The sequence below is a fragment of the Suncus etruscus genome, chromosome X (assembly GCF_024139225.1).
Source record: "Suncus etruscus isolate mSunEtr1 chromosome X, mSunEtr1.pri.cur, whole genome shotgun sequence".
Lineage (NCBI taxonomy): Eukaryota > Metazoa > Chordata > Mammalia > Eulipotyphla > Soricidae > Suncus > Suncus etruscus.
This window is the reverse complement of record NC_064868.1, coordinates 9,179,268-9,202,256: the sequence shown is the minus strand read 5'-3', so window position 1 is coordinate 9,202,256 and position 22,989 is coordinate 9,179,268. Positions and strand designations below refer to the sequence as shown.

Below are 22,989 nucleotides of genomic sequence, written 5' to 3'. Positions count from 1 at the left end.
AGTAAAGCTTGGAAGATTCATTAATAAATGAGAATTACACAGCATTCTCAAATTAGTGGAATTAGAAATACCTTTAGGTGACTAAAAACAAAAATGTATCCAAACCTATAAAATGTAGTGATAGTGGTATACAGAGAGATTTTTTTTAGTTCTAAACACATTTAAAAAGTGATATAGGGAGGGCAGAGCGATAGCACAGTGGTAGGGTGTTTGCCTTGCACGCAGCCGACCTGGAATGGATCCGGGTTCAATCCCTGGCAACCATTTTGGTCCCTTGAGCCTGCCAGGATTTATTTCTGAACACAGAGCCAGGAGTAAACCCTGAGTGCCACCGGGTGTGACCCGAAAACCAAAAAAAAAGTGATGCAGGGGCTAGACCAAATAGGACAGCAGATAGGATGTTTGCCTTGCACACAGCAGACTCAGCTTCGATCCCTGATATCCCATATGGTCCCCCAAACCTGCCAGGAGTAATTTCTGAGCACAGAGCCAGGAGTAACATGTGAGTGGTGCCACTGAGTGTGGCCCAAAAACCAAAAAAAATGTAATCTAGCTGAAATGATATTGATAATAATAATAATAATAATAATAATAATATTTGGTGGTATTCAAGGTTTACTTCTGACCCTGGACTCAGAAATCATTTTTGGTGATAGGCGCTATATGCAGTCCACCTCATTTAGATCCCTGGCACTGTTTATCGTCCCCTGAAAACTGCTAGGAGTGACCCTCTCGGCACAGAGGCAGGTGTAGTCACCAAACCAACAATAACAAAAATAACTTTACATATTAAGACATTAGTAAAGGAAGTGCAAGGCAAACTGCAAGTTAACATAAAGAAGAAACTAGTAAAGACTGCAGTGATGGGGCCGGCGTGGTGGCGCTAGAGGTAAAGTGTCTGCCTTGAGAGTGCTAGCCTAGGACGGACCGCGGTTCGATCCCCCGGCATCCCATATGGTCCCCCAAGCCAAGAGTGACTTCTGAGCGCATATCCAGGAGTAACCCCTGAGCGTCACCGGGTGTGGCCCAAAAACAAAAACAAAAAAAAAAAGACTGCAGTGAGATAAACAGAATAGGGAGTAGGAAAGCAGTAGAGAAGTCATGGAAATCAACAACTGGCTTTTGAAAATATTCATAAAAATTGATGAACTATTAGCTAGACTAACCAAGAATGGAATTAAGTGTAGGTTGTGCTCTGGTCAAAATCAAAGTCTATTTGTCTATCTCTGTTTTGGAGCACACCTGGCCGTGCTTAGGGATTACTCTTGGCTCTAAGCTCAGGAATCACTCCTGGCACAGCTCAGGGAACCAACTGTAAAGCTGGGGATGAAACTTAACATCTGTCACCTGCAAGGTGACACCCTACTTCCTTTACCAACCCCTAAAAAACTCTTTTAAATTAAAATTTGGTTTTGATAAATTTATCTTCTGCTGTATTGTTCTAAATTTGCTAAGGTTGAATACTCAAGTAGCCTAACTCCCTTTTGTGTAAAGTTATTTTTTTCTGTGCGCCCTTGTTATAGAAATGAATCATAGTTTTCTCAAAGAGCTAATCATAGCTCTAGGTTGATGTAGCATGAAGAAACAATTGTGGTTCGGCCAACCTCTTTTGATTGACTCTCAAGAGTTCTGCATGTCGTCTTACAAGGATTTATTAAAAGAATTTGAAAACTACTATTCTCAAACAGTTGGCACTGAATGAGAAACTCAAAAGGCAAGGAGAAGAAAGAGTGGGAATTAGTGCCGAAATACTGGCATTGGAATAAAGGAGACAAGGTGAAGTATAAACCTCCATTTTAAAAAGGAACACTCCAATTTTTACTGTTAGAATTTATCCCAAGAACTAGTTCAAAAGAAAGAAAAAGTTCTATGATGATATTTATTCTGGAATGAATGACAAGAATAAAAAAAACACAGATAATATAAACGCCCAGGAAGAAAGCTTGTTAAGGGTATTCTATAATAGATTTTTGGCAGCTACTAGATTTATTACATGGGAAAGAATAGAAAAGAGAGAGAAGACTCAGATTTAGAAACATTTCTTTTTTTGTTAGTTTGTTTGTTTTTGGGCCACACCCGGCGATGCTCAGGGGTTACTTCTGGCTGTCTGCTCAGAAATAGCTCCTGGCAGGCACGGGGGGACCATATGGGACACCGGGATTCGAACCAACCACCTTTGGTCCTGGATCGGCTGCTTGCAAGGCAAACACCGCTGTGCTATCTCTCCGGGCCCTAGAAACATTTCTTTATAGAACTGTGTCAAGTACTGAGTAGAGCTCAGATAATCAGGAGTTCCAAGGACAATCTTGAAAGTCATGTCCTGGGTTTAAATTACTTTACCACCATTACTGGCCTTTCCCTGTGGCCCTCTGAGGGCTTTAATTCCTCAATGAACTTAAACTAACTTTTCAGTGGTCTCTGTAGACCTCTATTGAGATCCCTTACGATCCCTTATAGTTTATCTATCTCATCGGCTAACTTATCTGTGTAAATATTATGCACTGTTTAGGGGACTCTAGTGACAGTATGTGTGAATTGATGTATCCTTGAAGGTGTCCAGATATTTCAGTACCAAACGTCAAGTCTCACATGAAGGTATTTCTGCTATGTAACCGGTTACTTAGAAATAGTTGTTTTGGTGGAGAAATAAGCAGGTTTTTAAGGGTTTTTCCTTTAATTTGGGATTTGAAAAAAAGTGAGGGATCAGGTCTTTCAGTGCTAGGGAGATAGCTTAGGGGTCAGGGATCCATTTTGATCCTGCCACCACATGTGCTCCCCATCCCCACCCCTAATAGCAACCAGGTATCACTCTAGTGGCCTCTAGAATTTCTGGGTCTAGTAATTGAACTTCCTTGCCTGTTGGGCAAAGTATCACTGGGAAGAGCCACCAGGTTCCTGCTTGAGAGTCCCCCTTTTCCTATGTTTCCTAATATGAAAACTAAAAATTCTTTCAACAGTAAGTAAGCAAGATATTGGCACCTTGGTGGTGGGTAGGATGCAGTAACATATGCCTAAAATGGCAAATCATTGTACCTCAATCATAATTATATAAAAATAAACTAAAAGGTTATCCAGATTTTTGAAAATACCCTGCCTTTCTTTTTTTTTTCAGAATGGGGGCACACACCTGGAGGGTGTTCAAAGCTCACTTTTGATTCTGCACTCAGTGCTCACTCCTGGCAATGCTTATGTGATCTTATGAGGTTCTGAGAATTAAACCAAGGTCACCCTTGGGTAGGGCAAGTGCCCTGTAGTGCTGTATTTTCTCTCTGGTCCTTAAAATTACTTTCAGAGACCATGCTTTCAGAGCTTGTGAAAAGATATAATCTTGCATAATCATATAGTTAGGATAACTCCAACAATTTGTGAGATTCAAATGAACAGTTTACTGAAATCTATCATCAAGTAATGTTTTTCATTCATGTTCTCTGCATGGTAAATTTTTATTGTCCTTTCTCTTAAATGGTAATTTTACTGGGTGCAGGATTTCTACTTTGAAGGTTATTATCCTTTTTCCTTTTTGAATATATTACTGCCTTCTTTTCTGACATTGATTGTTGTCGTTGTTGAGAATTCTGCTGTCGCTCTAGTTTGGATTCTTTTGGAGTGACTCTTTGCTCTAGGCTGGCTTTGATTTTTGATGTTCTGTTTCCATTTTACTGCAATGTGTCTAGGCAAAGAATTAAATTGACATTGTAGATGACTGGTTATGTATATTTCCACCTGGAAAATTATTTCTAATTGGGGACACTATTAGTCATATATCTGTTGACATTCATTCCTGTTTCTCTTAATGTCTTCCCTAATTTCTCCTCAAGTTTTTCTCCAGTGAGCTATTTTCTATGTCTAAGAACATAAAATTTTATTTCTTTTTGAGGGAGTGCATACCCAGCAGTACTCAAAGGGCTCTTCCTGGCTCTGTGTTCAGGAATTTCTCCTGGTGGGCTCAGGGGACCATAAGGGATGCTGGAATCGAATCTGGGTCAGTTGCATGCAAGACAAACACTGTACTTGTGTTATCAACTCCTACCCCATTTCATCTTTTTATATGGCTGTGTCACGAGGCTGGCTTTTGGTAAAATCTTCATTTTCCATATGATTTTTATGTGCCACCATGGTTCCAGGCTATCTAATTCATCCATTCTTTTCATTAATTAACACTGTTTCACTTATTGATATTGGTATAGTGGCCACTCCCAGTGATACCTTACCCAGTGGTATGAGCCTGACATTTTTATGTCATACTTAACTGTTCTCTGTAAGGATGTTTTCACTACCTTTAACAGTGAGAGTTCTAAACATATTGTTTCGGCTTGTTTTGACTTTTGTCAGAGTCAATTTATCTCATAGGGAGGACATATTCTGTACCATTGGATTTAGTTGAAATTAGGTGAGCCATTTGACTTTAAATTGCAGTTTAAATGTTATTCTTAACTCGGAGCTGTGTCTCTACCAACAGCCCCACACCCATCTGCCTCCAGGCTAGCGCCAGTCATGTCTTGAATTTAATTTTGATTGAAATGCACCTGCCCTATAATATATTGACTTCAGGTGTATAACACAATGATTCAGCATTTGCACACATGGTGAAATGATCATGAGAATTAAGTCCAGTTTAATCATCTGGCACTGGACAAAGGTAGTATTTAGGATTTACTGTTTTGGCAACCTCCAACTTTGCTCTCCAATGCTTTGATTGTAGTTTCCACGAGGCAGTTTTTTGGTCTAGTTTTCATTTGGGGCCACACCTGGTACTGCTTGAACTGGAGTGGGCCACTTCCTAGGCACGTGCCATAGCTCTGTACTCTTGCTCCAGCCCCAAAGTCAAATGAGGTTCAGGGATCTTGCAAATGGTACTAGAAGCTGGTAGGGCTCAAGATCAGGCTCCTGTCTTCCATCTGCTTCTTAAGTACATGGCCCTGGGGACATCATAGGATCCATCCTGCCTTTTGCAAACTTTACAAATAGATAATCTTGGGGTTGAGCTTGGTCCTAGTCCCTGGCCCCATGTGGGACTTTTAAATCCCTGTCATTCTGCTATTTATCAGCTCTCAGCTGCTTCTGAGACATCAGTCTGGCCTATTGCTCTGAGATTTGTCCATCCATAAGAATTTTTATCTTGTTTCTGAGTGCTCAATCTTTGAGATGTCAATATATTTGTGCACAGCTTCTATAGCCTGTCATTTTGGGGAAGAGGAAGTTTTGGTTGAGAAGGCAGAAGTGAGCTGCTTGTAACTTCACAAGTTAGTGTTGAGGCAGTTATTGTCCACGAGGAGAGCTGGGAAAATGTTCCAGAATGGTACTAGAAACTTCTCAATAGACATTGAGCAAGTGAACAAGGACATTCATTTCTCATCAAGGAAATTATAGATTAAGGATGTTCAGTCTCTACAGCCACCAAATAGCTTTCAAAATAGGAAGCATTTCCATACATCAAGATCAAGTGTTAAACAATTCTTTGAGTTATCTTCCTCAGTGCAGACTTATATTTATCTCAACCCAAGTAGATGTCACAATTTGGCCATACAGCCAAAGGGCAAAGGTAACCCTTCCGTTGCCTTCTAAAAGGGATTGTCTCTCCAGCCCCAACTATTTCTTAAAATAAAAGTCTAGGGTGCTAGTGCAGTCCAGTTCCAGAACATGCATTAGAAACGGGGCTGTCCTTAAGAAGTTTCTGGAGATTAATCTTCTTATATTTATTTTGTGCCACTAGGTGGCACTTTTAGGACATTACAGGAAATTGGCTTGGCTGTATTTATTGGGTGTGTGTGTGTGTGTTTTACTGTGTATTGAAGGCAGTATGCATAATGAAATGTGTACATTGAGTATGCAACACAATGGTTTTTTACAAGCTGAACACGTGTATGTAATCAGTACTCAAAGAGATTACAGGCACCCTCAGAAAGCCCTCTTAAGCTATTTTTCCAGTCACTAACCCTTGTTCATTTTTTAATTAATTTTTAATTGAATCACTGTGAGATACACAGTTACAAAGCTGTTCATGATTGAGTTTCAGTCATACAATATTATAACACCCTTCACCAGTGCATGTTTCCCACCACCAGTATTCTCTCCTCAATCCCTCCACCCACCTCTATATCTGCCTCTATGTCAGATTTTTTTTTCTTTCTTTCATTCTCTCTCTCATTCTCTTTTCCTTTTAGAGACTGTGGTTTTCAATATTGTTACTAAAGGGGCATCATGCATATCACTTTCCCTGCTTTCAGCTCCAATTTTGTCCAGAGTGATCATTTCCTGCTACCATCCTCATAGTTAACCCTTATTCTTAGGGTTTCCATTGTTCTAACAGCAAAGGCTCCTTTTCTCCTGAGCAATCTGTTCTCTGGTGTCTGACTTTTGCTTAAATAACATTTGTATGAGTCATCCATTTTACTACATAATTGTATATCCACTGTAGAGGAACATATATAGTTGTTTTTTCCTGCATATGTATATCCTCAACCAAATTCATGTGCCAGTTCCATATAGATCATCAATACTGAATTTATTTTAGGATTGGTTTATGGGATTGACAAAACTTTCATTGCTCTCTTTCATCAACTGTTTCTAACCGAATTTTTAATAGACATCTTCCTTTGACTAGCATAGTTCATACAGGAAGGGCTGTGTCAACCCAAAGGGGACATTTATTCCAGTATAAGAATGAGCCATTATTGATTAGAAAAGATGTTATTAATCAAACACTTGGTCATTAGTACAGAGTAATAGAACTGGGAAGGGAGTCACAGCTGTAAGTGTAGTGAAATATTGTTGAGGCAAATGTGAGACACTTTGAAGTTTTGTTTCATTTTGGGCCACACCTGGCAATGCTCAGGGGTTACTCCTGGCTCCACACTCAGGAATCATTCCTGGAAGGTTTGGAGGACCACAGAGGATGCTGGGGATCAAACCCAGGTCAGCTGCTAGCAAAGCAAGTGCCCTTCCTGATGTACTATCTCTCTGGCCCTGGTACTTTAAAATTTTAAAGTACTCTTGGTATTGTTGTCAGCCTGTAGATGTCTTTGGTTGGGGACCAGCAGTAGGAATTTTTAAGATCTCCTAACCAGATCCCCCAGGATCACAGAGATGGTGGTAGGTATTGTTTAGTAAACGTCTGTTTGGTATATGGCACAGGCAGAAATGTGGTCCTTTTTTGTCAATCTTATCTAATAGTGATATTTCATCTTAACACTGGCCTGTGGAGCTGTAACCTCATGATTCTGGGGTGCTTACCTCTGTAGAAGGTGTTGTATTATGGGGCGTGATGAGCAGGGACTCAATTTAACTCTAAGACTCTCTGATCTATTTTGAGAAATTAGAAATAGAAGAGCACATGGGGCTGGAGTGGTGGCGCAGTGGTAAGGCGTTTGCCTTGCATGTGCCTGACCTAAGACAACCCACGATTTGATACCCCTGCGTCCCATATGGTCCCCCAAGCCAGGAGCAGTTTCTGAGCACGTTACCCCTGAGTGTCACCGGGTGTGGCCCAAAATAAAAAAAATGAAAAAAGAAATAGAAGAACATAATGATCCCAATATTTGTCATGGACCAAAATAAAGTGATCTGTTCCTTTGTACAGTCTGCCAGTCCCATGGATAGTGTTGGTCATCCTCTAGTGGGTTTCAGCAGTCACCAAGAGGCTTCTGTTGGTTGACTGTTGTAGTTACTGATTATCCATTTTCATTCTAGTTGTCCCTGACTCAGAATTTTCTCAATGTCTCCTTTGTCTAATCAGGGGTCCTCAAAATTTTTAAACAGGGGGCCAGTTCACTGTCCTTCAGACTGTTGGAGGGCCGGATTATAGTAAAAACAAAAATTATGAACAAATTTCTATGCACACTGCATATATCTTATTTAGAAGTGAAGAAACAAAATGGGAATAAATACAATATGTGGCCCGTGGGCCTTAGTTTGAGGACCATTGGATTGATCTGCCATTGGGATCCACTCTGCAGTGCATGTCTCCTAGAGGTCACTGGGGCAGCCATGAATGCAGAACTCCAGAAAGATGGGCTCTTACTTACAAAATTACCTTCTCTTCAGTAGCGATAGTGGTAGAATCTAGTTGCATAGATTTGGATGGTGGATTATGAGTCTGCTTATGATCTAAACGAGGCAGCACTTGCTCAGTACCCCAGGCAGGTGTTTCACTTAGTTTTCACAGTGCTGGGCATTAGCTATAGGACTTTTAATTTGGTGTGGAGTGGGGTGGGGGGGTCACACACAGCAGCACTCAGGGGTTACTCTTGGCTCTATGCTCAGAAATCACTTCTGGCAGGCTCCTGGGACCATATGGGATGCCAGGATTCAAACCAATGACCTTCTGCATGCAAGGCAAATGCCCTACCTCCATTGTACCTTTATTGTAGATGAAGCAATTGTGATTCAGAGAGGTTAGGTACATACCCAGATTCTTTGCCAAGCAAGTGCCAAGCCTAGATTTCACTCTGAAGTCTGTAAATGCTGTGTTTCATTTATTCCTTAGTGTGGGATGTTTTGTCTACTGGGGTTGATTTAAAGGCCACTCATGACAGTGCTCTAGAGTCACTTCTGGCATTACTCATGATGCTGGGAATGGAACCAGGATCCACTGCATGCAAGGCAAGTGCCTTAATCCTTGGTCCTGAGATGAATTCTCGACTCATCTGGTGTAATGCAAAAACGATGTTGGGTTCATTCCAACACAGCAGGCAGAAGCCCTGCTATGTGCATGCTGGAGCTTTGTGAGGCATCAGGAAATGAGAGCAAAACAAGAGTGGATCCTTCCCCGTAGGTTCTCAGATGGCTTTTGTTTTGTCTCTCATATGCCAGGGGCCATGGGTTTTGGTAGCCATTCTTTCCGTATGCTCTCCCTCTCATTGTAAAATGATGGGTTCTGTTGTGGCTATTAGCTCTTGGCTGTTAGCTCTGCATCCTCTGTTCCTGGATTTGACCAGGTGGCTTTCCAGTATGCCTTTGTCTAGAAGAAATAGGGGTCAGCTGGATGGTACCCCAATAAAATTTAACACGGCCATAGAATTCTGCATATCTTCTCAAAACTGTAGAAAGATCTGGTGCTATTCTGTCTAGAATGTAGTTGCTCACTTTGTGATTTCCAGTCGTGGAATCTGCCTGGATTTTCTTGTATTGATGGAATCAAGCGGTCTTTTCCTTATTTCCTGTAAGCAACATGAATATTACAGGCCTTTAGATAGTCACTAATTTCCTACACCTTAGCAATGAGTCTTCTTTTTCTTTTTTCCTACCCCTCCCCAGTCTACTTCTTAAAAGGGGATTTGTTTTTTTTTTGTTTGTTTGTTTTGTTTTTGTTTTTGTTTTTGTTTGTGGCTGCAAATCTGGCTTTGACTTAAAAGTCTTGTTGCTGTAGGTTTTGTCTAACTTCAAATATTCATTTACTGATGGGACAAACCATAAGGCTCCCACTTGATTGCCACCATGGCAGATGGAGAAGAAAACAATTAAGGAGCCTAGTTAATTTTTGCTAAAAATCCTGTGGGTTTTTGCAGACAAAGATCATACAGACTTGAATTTCTCATCTCTCTCTCTCTTTTTGTTTTTGGACCACACCTGGTGACTCTCAGGGGTTACTCCTGGTTATGTGCTCAGAAATCGCTCCATCTTGGGGAACTATATGGGACTCCAGGGGATCGAACCGTGGTCCATCCTAGGTTAGCATGTGTAAGGCAGACGCCCTACCACTTTCGTCACCATTCCGGCCTCTCATCTCTTAAACAGAGTTTGATCTCCATTTTTTTCTGAGTTATTTACATAAAGATCACCAAGCAAGCTTGCTAAAATATAAGTCCCAAATGCTTCAACCACACCTAAGAGTTTTTAATTTGGGAAGTTCAGAGTAATATCTAAAAATTATTTTAAAAATCCCCAGAACCATTGGCTTAGAAGGCCTAGAACTAATGGAATTGAGTTGGGAAGACTGTCTTGGTGTGTTGGAAGAGTTATGGGGTAACTCTGAGCCTGGAGCCAGTTCCATATGGGTGAAATAATGTAGTTACGATGGAGAGCTAAATCAGAGCCAGATGATGGGAGATATTTAACTGGTTGAGGGATTGTGTAGTGTGTTATAAGCTTTAGGGACCCACCAAGCGCTTTGGAGACAAACAATGTTTTGATAAAAAGGTGCTTTAAGGGTTAGTTCATCACTGGTGTGCTGGAAGGTTTGGACAACATAAATTCGTGAGGGGAGGACGTGAAGGCTGGAACGAGCCAGGTTGTCGTTTCTGTAGGGGCCCAGAAGGGAGGCTGAGAAGCACCTGCACAGAGATGGGTACTCTGGGACCTTTGTAGAGTGAGCTTGCCCGGATGGAAGTAGAATCTCAAGCCAGGGTGGTTTAAGTGACTTTTTCAAAAATCCACAATTTATCAGCATTGTGTTCCTCTGCCTTAACCATCATAGTGAGTGATTTTTATTGTGTTTGTATCTAGGAGGCTTTAAAGGAGCCCAGTAAATAAATTCCTGCAGAGAAGTAGTTGGCAGCAGCAATAGCAGCTGCTCCAGCAGGGAGGCAGCCAGGGAGAGGGGGAGGAAGGGAGCTCTTTCTTGTCAGGCAGCAACACAGCCCTTCGCCTGCCTCCATCTTTCAGCCCAGGTGAGAGCTGTGGGCTGGGGGCATGCAACAGGGATCCCCAGCACTGGATCTGTACACCACTGTGGGGGATTACGCCCCTCAAAGGATTGGGTGTGGAGCCTGGCATGTGGCATCCAAGTCCACTGGAATCTTTTTCCCTTTGTTCTCAAACTACAGGCCAGGGTTTCTTTCCAAAGTCTGTTGGACAGAAAACATTAGCTTTGCTGGGTGTTAATAGGAATTATAGGAGAAGAAGGAATTGAAGTTAAATTATGTCTATGGCCTGATAGGTGATCTCCCGTGACAGGGTTTCCATTTCAAGGCGCGTGATGCCCAGTATGAATTTCCAAGAAGGAGAGAGACAGACCAGTATTTTCAAAGTGGATCTGTCAAATTATTTTCCCTCTAGGCTGTGGGATAAAAAAAGTAAGACTCAGGGGCCAAATCTATCCCACTGCCTGGTTTTGGAATTTGTTTATTGGAACATAGCCACACCCACTCAGTCTGTGACTGCTTGAGTGTTCACCAACAGAGATACAGGTTTGCAGTGGATGGCCTGGAAATTTGAAAGTATTTACTAGCTGGCTTTTTTTTTTTTTTTTTGGCTCACACCCGGCAGCACTCAGGGTTTACTCCTGGCTCTGTGCTCAGAAGTTGCTCCTGGCAGGCTCGGAAGACCGTATGGGATGCCGGGATTCAAACCACCGCCCGTCCTGGGTTGGCTGCATGCAAGGCAAATGCCCTACCACTGTGGTATCTCTCCAGCCCCCTAGCTGGCTCTTTATAGAGGAAGTTTTCCTATCATTGCTCTAGGCTGGTGTTTTCCCCATGGGGTGGGCAGGAGTCATCCAGAAGAGTCAGTAGTAAAGTTTCAGTATAGTTATAGGGGGAAACCTCAGTTTCCATAAAGAGAGTAGAGTTTTAGGGAGTAGATAAGTCATTTATTTTCTAAAAAGCAGATTATAGACCAAAAAAAAATTGGGAATCTCTGCAGTTCCCTGGAGTATCTATTGAGAATTGTTGCTGGAAAATGGTACAGATAGGTTTTCTGGAATGTTTTTGTGATGATTTACTTTATTTTATTTACTGTCTCTGCAGCCATATTCCTTCCTTCCTTCCTTCCTTCCTTCCTTCCTTCCTTCCTTCCTTCCTTCCTTCCTTCCTTCCTTCCTTCCTTCCTTCCTTCCTTCCTTCCTTCCTTCCTTCCTTCCTTCCTTCCTTCCTTCCTTCCTTCCTTCCTTCCTTCCTTCCTTCCTTCCTTCCTTCCTTCCTTCCTTCCTGTTACACCCGGCAGTGCTCAGAGATTCCTCCTGGCTCTATGCTCGGAACTCGCTCCTGGCAGGCTCGGGGGACCATATGAGATGCCAGGGTTCAAACCACCGTCCTTCTGCATGCAAGGCTAACGCCTTACCTCCATGCCATCTCTCTGGCACTTGCAGCCATATTTCTTTCTTAAAAATTTATTGTTTGGGGGATGGAGAGATAGCAAGGAGGTAGGAAATTTGCCTTTTGTGTGTGTGTGTGTGTATGTATGTATGTATGTATGTATGTATGTATGTATGTACTTAGCTCATCAAACTATTTTTCTGGCCCTACCTGCCAGGTGTCTTTGCTCTTGCTCTAATATTTTTAATCATTGAATTATATGATTGTCCAAGATTGAAACCTGGCCTCCATGTGTCCTTGTTCTTTTCTTTCACTTAGCACATTCCATCAACCACCAAGGATGGATCCAGTCTCTAGTTTATATAGCTGTCAATGGGGGACAGAGCAATAGTACAGCAGGTAGGGCACTTGCCTTGTATGCAGCTGACCTGGGTTTGATTCCCGGTCCCCATATGGTCCCCCAAGCCTTCCTGGAGTGATTCTTCAGAGCAGTGCTAGAGATCAACCCTGAACACCAGGTGTGGCCGCCAAACAAACAAAAAAATCATGTAGCGGTCTCAGACCCTCTTAGATAAACTCCAAATTCTAATTCATTTGAAAAATGAAAGTCTAGTTAGGAAACAAAAACTACTGTCAATATTTTCCACTACAAGAGTTTTCACCACAGGAACTAGGTATCTAGAGAAAGAATTAAGATGTGTTAGAGGAGCTAATATGAGGGAAGACCACCACTACTGGGCCTGCCACAACTTTCCGAAGGTCACTCTGTTGTAAAAACGAAAGGAGGCTGGACCTGCCCAGGCTGCCAGCAGCACCTCAATAATGAGTTTCAGGGAAGTGACAGGCCATTATATTCTGACTGCTGGAGCCCACACTTTTATTCCAGCTACTGCCAGCGGAACAATAACTTGACATCTGTTTTCTTTCCCCTTACTTATTAATGTGGTTTTGGGGCCACACCCTGCTGTGCTCAGGGTTTACTCCTAGCTCTGTGCTCAGGCATTACTCCTGGCAGGGCTTGGGGGATCATATGGCATGATTGGGGATTGAACACAGGTCAGATGGGTGTTAGTGCAGCTTAAAGCAAGTCCTAACCCACTGTATTATGGCTCTGTCCCCCCTTTCACCTTTGTGATTTCATAAGTCACTCAGTGTGTAGTTTTATCTAAGTGTACTCACCACTCTTTGTGGTAAGCTTCATGCCATGGGCCAGTTCTTCCAGCCCTCATCTCTATTGTCTCTGGGTATTATTACATAATGTCTTTATTATATATTTTTTCTTAAAACCCATAGATGAGTGATAATTCTGTGTCTATCTCTCTCCCTCTGACTTACTTCACTCAGCATAATAGTTTCCATATCCATCCATGTATAGGACAATATCCCATGACTTCATTTTTCCTGACGGCTGCATAGCATTCCTTTGTATATATGTACCACAGTTTCTTTAGCCGCTAATCTGTTGTCAGACACCTATGTTGTTATTTCCAGATTCTGGCTATTGTAAATAGAGCTGCAATGAATATAAGTGTGCCGAAGGCATCTTTATATTGTGTTTTGAGTTCTTAGAGTATATCCCTAGGAGTGGTATAGCTGGATCATTTGGGAGCTCTATTTCCAGTATTTTGAGGAATCTTCATATTGTTTTTCAGAAAGACTGGTGGCATTCCCACCATAGTGAATAAGAATTCTAAAGGGTATACTTTAATGTCTTTTTATAGAAGGAGATTCTGTAGGTATAATTCCCAGGCTTCTGTTCCCTGCAGTATAGGGGAGAGCATAGTTTGGGAGACCACATTTGATCCATTCTACTTCCCTTCTCCAAAATCCAGCTCTCCCAATTTTCTCTGCACTTTTCAACATTAGACCACCTCAATTCCAGAAATACATAAAAAGATTTTTTTGAGTCATAAAACAGTTAACATTTATCATCTCCTAATTTGGTGGGTCAGAGTTTCAGAATCACTTAATTGGTACAGAGTATGTCATTAGGCTGAATTCAGCTGTAGTCTGGGCAAGTTATCTGAAGGCTCGTGTGGAGCAGGAGAGTTTGCCATTAATCTGGTTCTCTCATGTAACTGTTGGTGTGAGACCTCAGTTTCTCTCTCTGGGCCCCTTCTTTGAAGTTCTTGGATGTCCTCACAACAATGCAGCTGTCTTACTCCAGAACAGGTAATGTGAGAGAGAGAGAGAGAGAGAGAGAGAGAGAGAGAGAGAGAGAACTAGCAGTTAAAACATTTTGACACACGCACATTAACAGCAGTATCATCCCCCTTCTTAATTTCCTCTAATTCATGTAGGAGAAAGTAAGCTACTCAGACTCTCTCATTTTCAGGGGGTATCAGTCTCCCCAGATTGTTAATTTTGAAAACATAAAGGATAGGCAAGATCTCTCCCTGGTTTGTTGTTCTTTCTGGTTGTAATACCTAATAGAAGCTTCATACTCTTTGTTTGTTTGTTTTGGCCACACCCGGTGACTCTCAGGGGTTACACCTGGCTATGTGTTCAGAAATCGCTCCTGGCTTGGGGGACCATATGGAGTGCAGGGAGATAGAACCAGGGTCCATCCTAGGCTAGCGCACACAAGGCAGACGCCTTACCGCTTGTGCCATTGTTCCAGCCCCAGAAGCTTCATACTCTTATATGAAAGAAAGTAAATGAATTTCTTGGCAAGATAAACTTTCATGTCTGAACCTCATCCCTATCCTTTACCCAGTTTCCCCCTCTTTCTTTCTGGGATAATCTTCCTTCTCCATCTTTTCCCTGGGAAGGGTCTTCCTGTCTCCTATGCCCTTCATCTCTCCTGAGATTCACCTTGCTCAGTGTTTCTTGGTTGGGCCCATTTAAATCCATTCAGGGGGTGATGGTACAAGAGGTTAGGTATTTCCCAAGTTTCTTGTTCAGTGGTTAGACTCAGCCTATCATGAAAATCTTGCTGTGGAGATAGTTGTATGTGTTTGTTTTCAGTCAGAGAGCTAGAAAATACAGGCCCTTCAATGTAGTATCAGGAAAGTTGATTTGTAAGTGGAAATACTTTCAGAGCAAAGAACACAGAAGGAGCTGGGCTTTTATCTTAAAGCAAGCAGGTATGTTCAGAGTGAGGGAGAGAGAGAACTGGTGAGACACTGGATGCTGTTTTCAGACCTGTTGAGTGCAGAGTGAATTTATAACACATGGAGGGGCCGGAACAAAAGTCCAGCACGTAGGGCACTTGCCTTGCATTCGGCAGACCTGGGTTCTATCCCCATCATCCTTTACCACTTCCAAGCTTACCAGGAATGATTTCTGAGTACAGAGCCAGGAGTAAGTCCTAAGTACTGCTGGGTGTGGACCCCCCTAAACCAAAGGAGATTATAAACAAATAAAATGAAAATAAAAGATCTGAGAGTTGTTAGGCAGAAGATGGTAGCTGGGTAGTGAACATTAATGAGCTGGCAGGCTTAGTCTGGGAGGGCCAATGGCCTGGGTCTGTGGAGGACAATGGGACCAGAGAGTAGATTACAGCACTTTGAACACTGCCACATCACAGGCCAGGTGAAGGCTTCTGAATGGGGCCCATTGCTTTTCCAATGCCAGCTTTTATTTTTCCTTTTGGAACCACATGTAGCAGTGCTCAGGTCTGACTCCTGCCTCTGTGCTCAGGGATCATTCCTGGTGGGGATTGGGGTGCTGGGAATTGAGCTGGGTCTTTCTCAGATAGGTGCTTTAAAGAGGTAGTCCAGGGCTTTTCTGCATGAGACAGCCAAGAAGACATCAGCAAACATAATCTCTTCAGGCCCAAACCCAGTAAGCTGTCCCCACCCAATAAAGGTGGGGGTTGATTCCTGCCATGTGTTTGGGCACAAGAGAGACATTAAAAAGGACTGCTGCCTTGCTCCCTGCCCGCTTTTCTGCATGAGGCAGCCAAGAAGACAACAGCGAATATAATCACTTCAGGGCCCAAACCAGGTAATTTGTCCCCAACCAATACACGTGGAGTCAGAGGAGTGCAGCTGCTCCGCATCACTCCACAGCCGTGAGCATCTTCTAACCCATGAACCCCACCACAGCACATAGTAAAAACCACACTACAAGCGTGGCAATGGGGAAACAATACAGGACAACCCCATGTAAGGAGAATGAAGATGGTAGCTCTGATGACCTGAAAAGTACCAACCAGCTAGGTATCCTCTCAGATAAGGTGTTTAGAGAAGAAATATGGAGGATGTTCATGGAGCTCAAAGAAAGAATAGACTGAGTCGAATCGAACACAAAGAAGAATCAAGAGGATATGGAGATAGAAATCAGAAAACTTTATACTGAGATAACAGATCTGAAAAACTCGGTAGTTGAACTGAAAACCTCATTGAAAAGCCTTTCCAAGGGAGTAACAGCAGCTGAGGACGGAATCATTGAGCTGGAGGATGAGATGCAGAACAACTCCATATAGTAGAAGAGACTGAACTTGAGAAGCATTAAGTGTTTCCATAGCCTCTGTGCATATTTGGTCTATTCAAGGAAGAAATCCTTTTCTGAAGGGCAAACAGTGCTGAAAAGAAGGATAGGAGGAAATAGAAACACCTGTGGGAGTTTTTCCAGGGATCAGCAGACTGGACTGTGCAAGGTAGTGAGATGATCTGAACCCAATGTATTGAGTAGCTGCTTTCTTGCATTCTCTGGACTGCATATCCAGTCCACATATCTGGACCAAATGTTGATGCATTTCTACCTTCCTGTAATCCTTTGCTACAGTCTGAACAGGCATCCGAGGGTGAGGTCCACTCCCAGCAGACCAGAGCCTCCTCCCAGGCAGCAGAAAGTAATCCCACAAAGAAGGTAAGGCCAGCACAAGGAGGCCCAGGGTGGCGTTGGATTTCACTGATCTGAGCTTTGGCAGGGACTGTTAGCAAATGTACCCTTGGACGGGTTGCCTGTCCTGGCCTGAATGCGGAGGGTCCAGATGTTCTAGAACTTGGATTCCTTTTGCCGGTCACACTCCTGAATATTCCTACCATGTGGTCTTGATGCCATTGAGTTTATATTTCCCTCTCCATCTTCATGAAGAGTGTGGTTGGACAGGACAGCACCCTGAACAGAGCCCCCCACACCTGCAAAATCTCTGAGAGCATCTCTTGGGGGGCTGGGCTGAGCCCCCCCCCTTTTGGTCCCACAGCCGTGCACCCTGATTACATGTCCTACTTGGCCACATGGTGTTTGCTCAGTAAGCAACTGTATGCGCTTGCTCAGTAAGCAACTGTATGCGCTGTGCTCTCTGCCATCTTTGCCTTCTCTCCTTTCCCCCATGCCCCCTGTAAAGAGATCAGGCCTGGTGTTGCCTTCTAGAAAGGGCTCTGGCTCTTGTTTGATTTTGTGAATGAATTGGGGACCCAAGTGTGATGAGGGTAGAGTCAAGTTCATTGCAAAATTCATGCCACAAGGACGCCCAGTGAAGCCAGAGTTCGTTGGGTTTCAGCTTGCAAAGGCTTGAGAACTGGGCATGTAGGAAGCCCTGGGATTCATCCCCAGCACCCCCAGAAATTAAAGTAATGGTAGAAGAAAACCCCTGGGGCTTGAGATGCAGCATTTACAAGTAGAAGAAATAGTACACTGGCTGCTTGTCTTACACATGTGCGACCCAGGTTCTATCCCCCAGCATCCCTAATTGTCCCCTGAGTACTACCAGGAGTTATTCCTCAGTACAGAGCCAGGAGTAAGCCCTGAGCATCTCCATGTATGGACCAAACCCTAAAAGAGTAAAGAAAAAGTAAAAAGGAGGGCAGGACAGTAGGTGGCTGGGATGTGGTCCTGTGTCCTAACAGCTGACAAAATGAGCTGAGGAGCTTTAAGCATAATGAATGAAAGACCCAAATAATCAGAGATCCTTGTTCTATCGCCTGACAGAGCCACTGTGTCAACTTTGACTCTTGAGTGGGTCCACACCAAGTTGGTGAGACTGTGGGGACAAGGAGATAGAAACACGGGGCCATTGGCCCAATGGGAAGAAGCAGTTTGGTTTTGATTTTGTTTGTTGTTCCAATCTCCAGGATACTTCGTATTCTCAGCAGCCACCTTCAAAGCCCATACGCCGGAAACTGCGAGCTGAAAGTGCCACCACAGAAAGCCAAGAGCCTGCGACAACCTCTGCTGGGGGTCCACCTGCTGTATCGACTGGGAAACCCCACCCCACAGTCCAAAAGTAAGTCCCACAGATGAGCAAGGACAGATCAGCAAATTCTTTTCCAGTCTACAGGGCCCTGTGGTCATAGCATTTTTTTTTAAATAGAAATCTTTTTATTTTTTTATTTCCTTTTTAAACACTCTAATTATGAACATGATTGTAATTTGGTTTCAGTCATACAAAGAACACCCCCCTTCACCAGTGCAACATTCCCGTCACCAATGCCCCTTATCCCCCACCTCCCCCACCCCATGCCTGCATTTGAGACAGGCATTCTACTTCTCCTACTCATTATCACTGTCATAGTAGTTGTTAGTACAGTTATTTTTCTTTTTTTTCTTTTTTTTTATTTATAATTTTTATTTTGATCATAGTGGTTTACATGTTGACAATAATATTTTAGTTAAATATTTACATAGCATCAGGGGGGATTCCCATCACCAAATTGTCTTCCCTTCACCTCCGTTTTTGTCCTATCTCCCATATCCACTTCCCTCACCCCCAGGGCTGCTAGAATATGTGGTCCCCTATGTACCTATCCTACCACATAGTAGTCTTGCATCTGATTGGTCAAGGTGTCTCCCTAATTTCCCCCTCTAACTGGGAGGTAGGCCTAGCTAGTTAAGTTTGCGTGGTTTGGTCTGAAGAAGAGAAAAGTAGTAAACTGGGGTAAAAGTCTAATACTCCAAAAGTGGGCAGAGTCCTTCTAGAGGTTCTCATCATCGATTTGGGGGGCGATGGAGAAAAAAGAAAATGAAACATTCCATCCGTACAAAACAAAACAAAACAAAACAAAAGGTCATAGCATTTTTTATTCTTAGTTTTTGTTTGGTTTTGTTTTTAGACCACACTTGGCAGTGATCACTCCTGAGCAGTGATCGGGGGACCACATGGAATGCTGGGGATCAAACCCGGGTTGGCTGCATGCAAGACAAGTGCCATCCCTGTTGTACTATCGTTTTGGTCCCCCCGTTCCTTTATTTATAGGCAGGCTATGGCGCTTTACAATAGTGATTTTACCTTTCTCACCTCTGCCTGTCTCTTGGTTGGACTTAACCTGTCTCAAGGAGGCTATGGGGTGTTTCATTGCACTTGATTTTCTTCCCTTCCTCCTTCTTCAACTCCAATGTGTCATGTTAGCACACATTTTCCTAGGAAGGAAACTAATCATAGTAGCAATGGTATTTTACTTCTTTTCACATCTTGTCCCATGTTCTCCTAGGGTAGATGGGTTTGTGACCATGAGGCTCAACTTCCAATCAATGAAGCATGTCACTTCTTTTTTTGGGAACTAGAGACTCCCATAAATTGTTCAGGGGGCTCGAGAACCATGCTTGGCAATACTCAGCTGAGCATGTGTGGACCCGAGAATTGGTGGGTAGGTCTGTTGCTGTAAAGCTACCCATCCTCAGCAGTGCTTGAGCCACCAGGACCACACGGACAGTGCTGGAGGCCTCCTGAGCTGTGTTTAGTAGTGCTTATGGGACCAAATTGAACTTAGGAACTTGTGCCTGCAAGGTGTGTGCTCCGACCACTTCAGCTGTCTCCCCAGCTCCAATGTATCACTTCTTTTGAGGGCTTTCAATGTACAATATCATGCCCTCTGAAAATAGTGACAGTTTGACCTTTTCATTTGATACTATTTTCTCTTTTCTTTTTCTCTCTTTTCCCCCAACCACCCTCCCTCCCTTCCTGTTTTGGGGCTATATCCAGCAATATTCAGGGCATAACCCTGGTTCTGCTATCAGGAATACTCACCATGGTGGTGCTGGGGTGTTGGGGATTGAACTCAGGTTGGCCTGATAAGAAGATGATTTGGCGGTTTTTAGTATATTCACAGGATTGTGCCACCACTATTGTGATAATGATATCACTATCAGGATAATGTCCTCATCTTGAAAGAAAATTCCATGCTCTTTCTTAACCTTCACTCTGTTTGTCCCTTGACAATCTCTATTCTACTTTTTTCTTTCTAGATTTGCCTGCTTTAAACATTTTGACTAAACAGAATCATGCAACATGTGGTCTTTTGTACCTGACTTCTGTCACTCAGCATAGTGTAGTTGTTGTTGTTATTTGTTTGAGTTTGGCTTTGGGGTCACACCTAGCTGTGCTCAGGTTCTTACCCTGGCTTTGCTCTCAGGAATCACTCCTGGTGGGCTGTAGGGACCATATGGGATTCTGGGAAATGAATCTGGGTTTGCTGTATTCAAGGCATGCACCTTACTTGCTATACTATTGCTCTGGGCCCCAATACAATGTTTGTAAAGCTTAACCTTGGTATCATATGAGTTAGAAATGAATTCTTTGGTCTTGCTGAATATTTCCATTATATGGCTCTACCACATTTTAGGTGATGATTCGTCAGTGAGTAGACATTTGGCTTTCTACTTTGTAAGCTATTAACAATAATGCCAATACTATTCATGCACTGGTTTTTGTGTGGATTTATGTTTTCATTTATCTTGATTTTATACTAGAAGTCAGGTTAATATGTAACACTTTGAGAAGCTGCCAAACTGTTTTCCACAGTGACAACAGCATTTTGCAGTCCTGTTAGTGATGAATGAGGGTTTGGATTTTTCTGCCTACTTGCCCACGCTTGTTATTATACATTTTGTTGTTATAGAGCAGGTGTGAAATAATATCTTGCAGTTTTTATTAGCTGCTGCCTCCACCTCCTTTACCTCTTCTTCCTTTTTCTTCATATTTCTTCTTTCTTCCTCCTCCTCTTCCTCTTTTATATGTGGCAGTGCTCAGGGACTACTCCTAGCTCTGTTTTGAGGGATCACTCCTGGTCGTTCCAGGGTGGGGAGAAACTACCGTATTTTCCAGCGTATAAGACGACCGGGTGTATACGACGACCCCTTAATTTTACAGTTAAAACATAGGTTTAGGCCTATATTTGCTGTATAAGGCAAAACGTTCCTGTGCTGCAACTGTATGTACTACAGTGAACCAATCACAACAAGCAAAGTTTCAAAAGTTATTCTGTAATAGACTTCCTCTCTAACTCTGGCCAGTCTGAGCAGGCTTTTTACAGTATAGATTCGAGTACAGAATATTGTCTAATTTGCATGCATAAAAAGCCTGCTTGGATTGGCTGAGTTAGAGAGGCGGTCAGAGCAGCCTTGCAGTGATTGGTGCAGGATCGATTTGGAAAATTCATTTCATGGCAATATCCAGATGATTTTCGTTTAGCGGCATATCGAAATGTTTTTTGGGATATACTCGGTGTATAATGACCCCCGATTTTTGGTTGACTTTTTATTCATTTCAAAAGTTGTCTTATACGCCAAAAATACAGGTATATACTGTGCAGAGAATGAACTGCTTACAAAGTCCCTTAGCCCATATATCTCTCCAGACTCAGATATGCATTTCTTTTTGAAATATTGACCATCTTAATAATATTGACCATCATTATATTCCTTTGCTGAAGAAATGTCTACTCAGATCACTTGCCAGTTTCATTTGGATTATTTATCTTTTTATTTTTAGTTAGGTTTCAAATATATATTTTGGTTATAAGTTCCTTGTCAGATACAGGATTCGGCAGTGCTTTTCACCCCTTCTGTAAGTTCTTTCTGTCTTGCTGTTTTCTGTTTCTATCTGCATCCAGGACTTTCCACATATGAGGCTCGGATTTACTACTGAGCCACATTCTGGGAACTTTGGACATTTTTTTCATTCTTGGGGATTGAAACAAACTTCCTGATTTCTGGATTGTTTGCAACATGAGCAATTTTGATTGGATGGCATCCAGTGGATGACTTCCTTGTCACTTGTGTTCTTGGTGTCTTATCAAAGAAAACTTCACCACCACTTCCGGGCTCAGGAGGGTGTGTTGCTAGATTTGCTTTCCTAGTTTTAGATTTTACTTGAGGCCTGTGGTCTATTTTGAGTTCAGCTTTGTGTATAGTGTAAAGATGGGGATCCAACTTCCTTCTTTTGCACATGGTTAATCAACTGTCCAAATACCGTTGGTTGAAGGGTGGTATTACCTTTGATTTTCCTGTTGAGTGACTGTAACCCCCCATTCTCTTACTGTTTAGGTGACACCTATGAACAGGCTAAATGGGGGTTACTAGTAACATAGATAGTATTGTCACTGATAGGAATCTAAGCTTCGGAGATAGGGAATTTACTATAACTTAGTTCTTTGCCCAGGCCAGTTTATTTTGGAGTGATAAGAAGTGACTTAGCATTCTTTTTGTATAGTTGGTTTAGGGCTACACTAAGTGATAATTAGGGGTTTCTCTTGACTCTACATTCAGAAATTCTTCCTTGTGATGCCTAGGTACCATGTGGGATGCCAGAGATTGAACTTGGATTGACTGCTTCAAAGGCAAGAGCCCTACCCATTGCACTATCTCTCTGACTCCCATTCTTCGTTTCTTTTAAGCCTTTGGGAAAGAGACAGTGAGACACATGATGGTTCATCTCTACTGCCTTTTTTTTTCAACCAGGGTTCTGGGAAAGAACTAAAAGCTAGTGCTCAGAGACAGCACCACTGTAGCAAGCTAACTAATTTTCATTTATAGTGGCCCTTGCTTTGTGTTATTTAGTGGGGAAGTTGAGAAAAGAGGTACATGCTGTGCTCTAAATCCTCTAAGAGAACATTAGTGATAAAAGTAAAAAACAATTTACTAATTTCCAAATGGAAACAAACATCAGAGCTGGCCTATTATACAAGGAACACATGCTCCTTCAGATAATATCATTGTCTGCTTACTCTTAGGGCAGAAGAACTAATAAAATGCTCTCTCCAGAGGGCTGCTGAGTTCATGTTATGAGTAATGTACACCTCTCGGTTTGGTCCTCATTAATGAGCTGCCCATTAGGACAGAAGTGGGTTTT

General features: G+C 42.6%; 1 protein-coding gene across 2 annotated transcripts in view; it reads left to right on the top strand.

Annotated features, from left to right (window-relative positions):
* REPS2 (RALBP1 associated Eps domain containing 2) overlaps nt 1-22,989 on the top strand; it is a 236,594-nt gene that overhangs the window by 200,058 nt on the left and 13,547 nt on the right. For both annotated transcript variants that reach the window (XM_049766790.1, XM_049766789.1), the window contains exons 15-16: nt 16,704-16,787; nt 17,996-18,147. In XM_049766790.1, the coding sequence (XP_049622747.1) occupies nt 16,704-16,787; nt 17,996-18,147 (236 nt within the window). The remainder of the gene's footprint in view (nt 1-16,703; nt 16,788-17,995; nt 18,148-22,989) is intronic.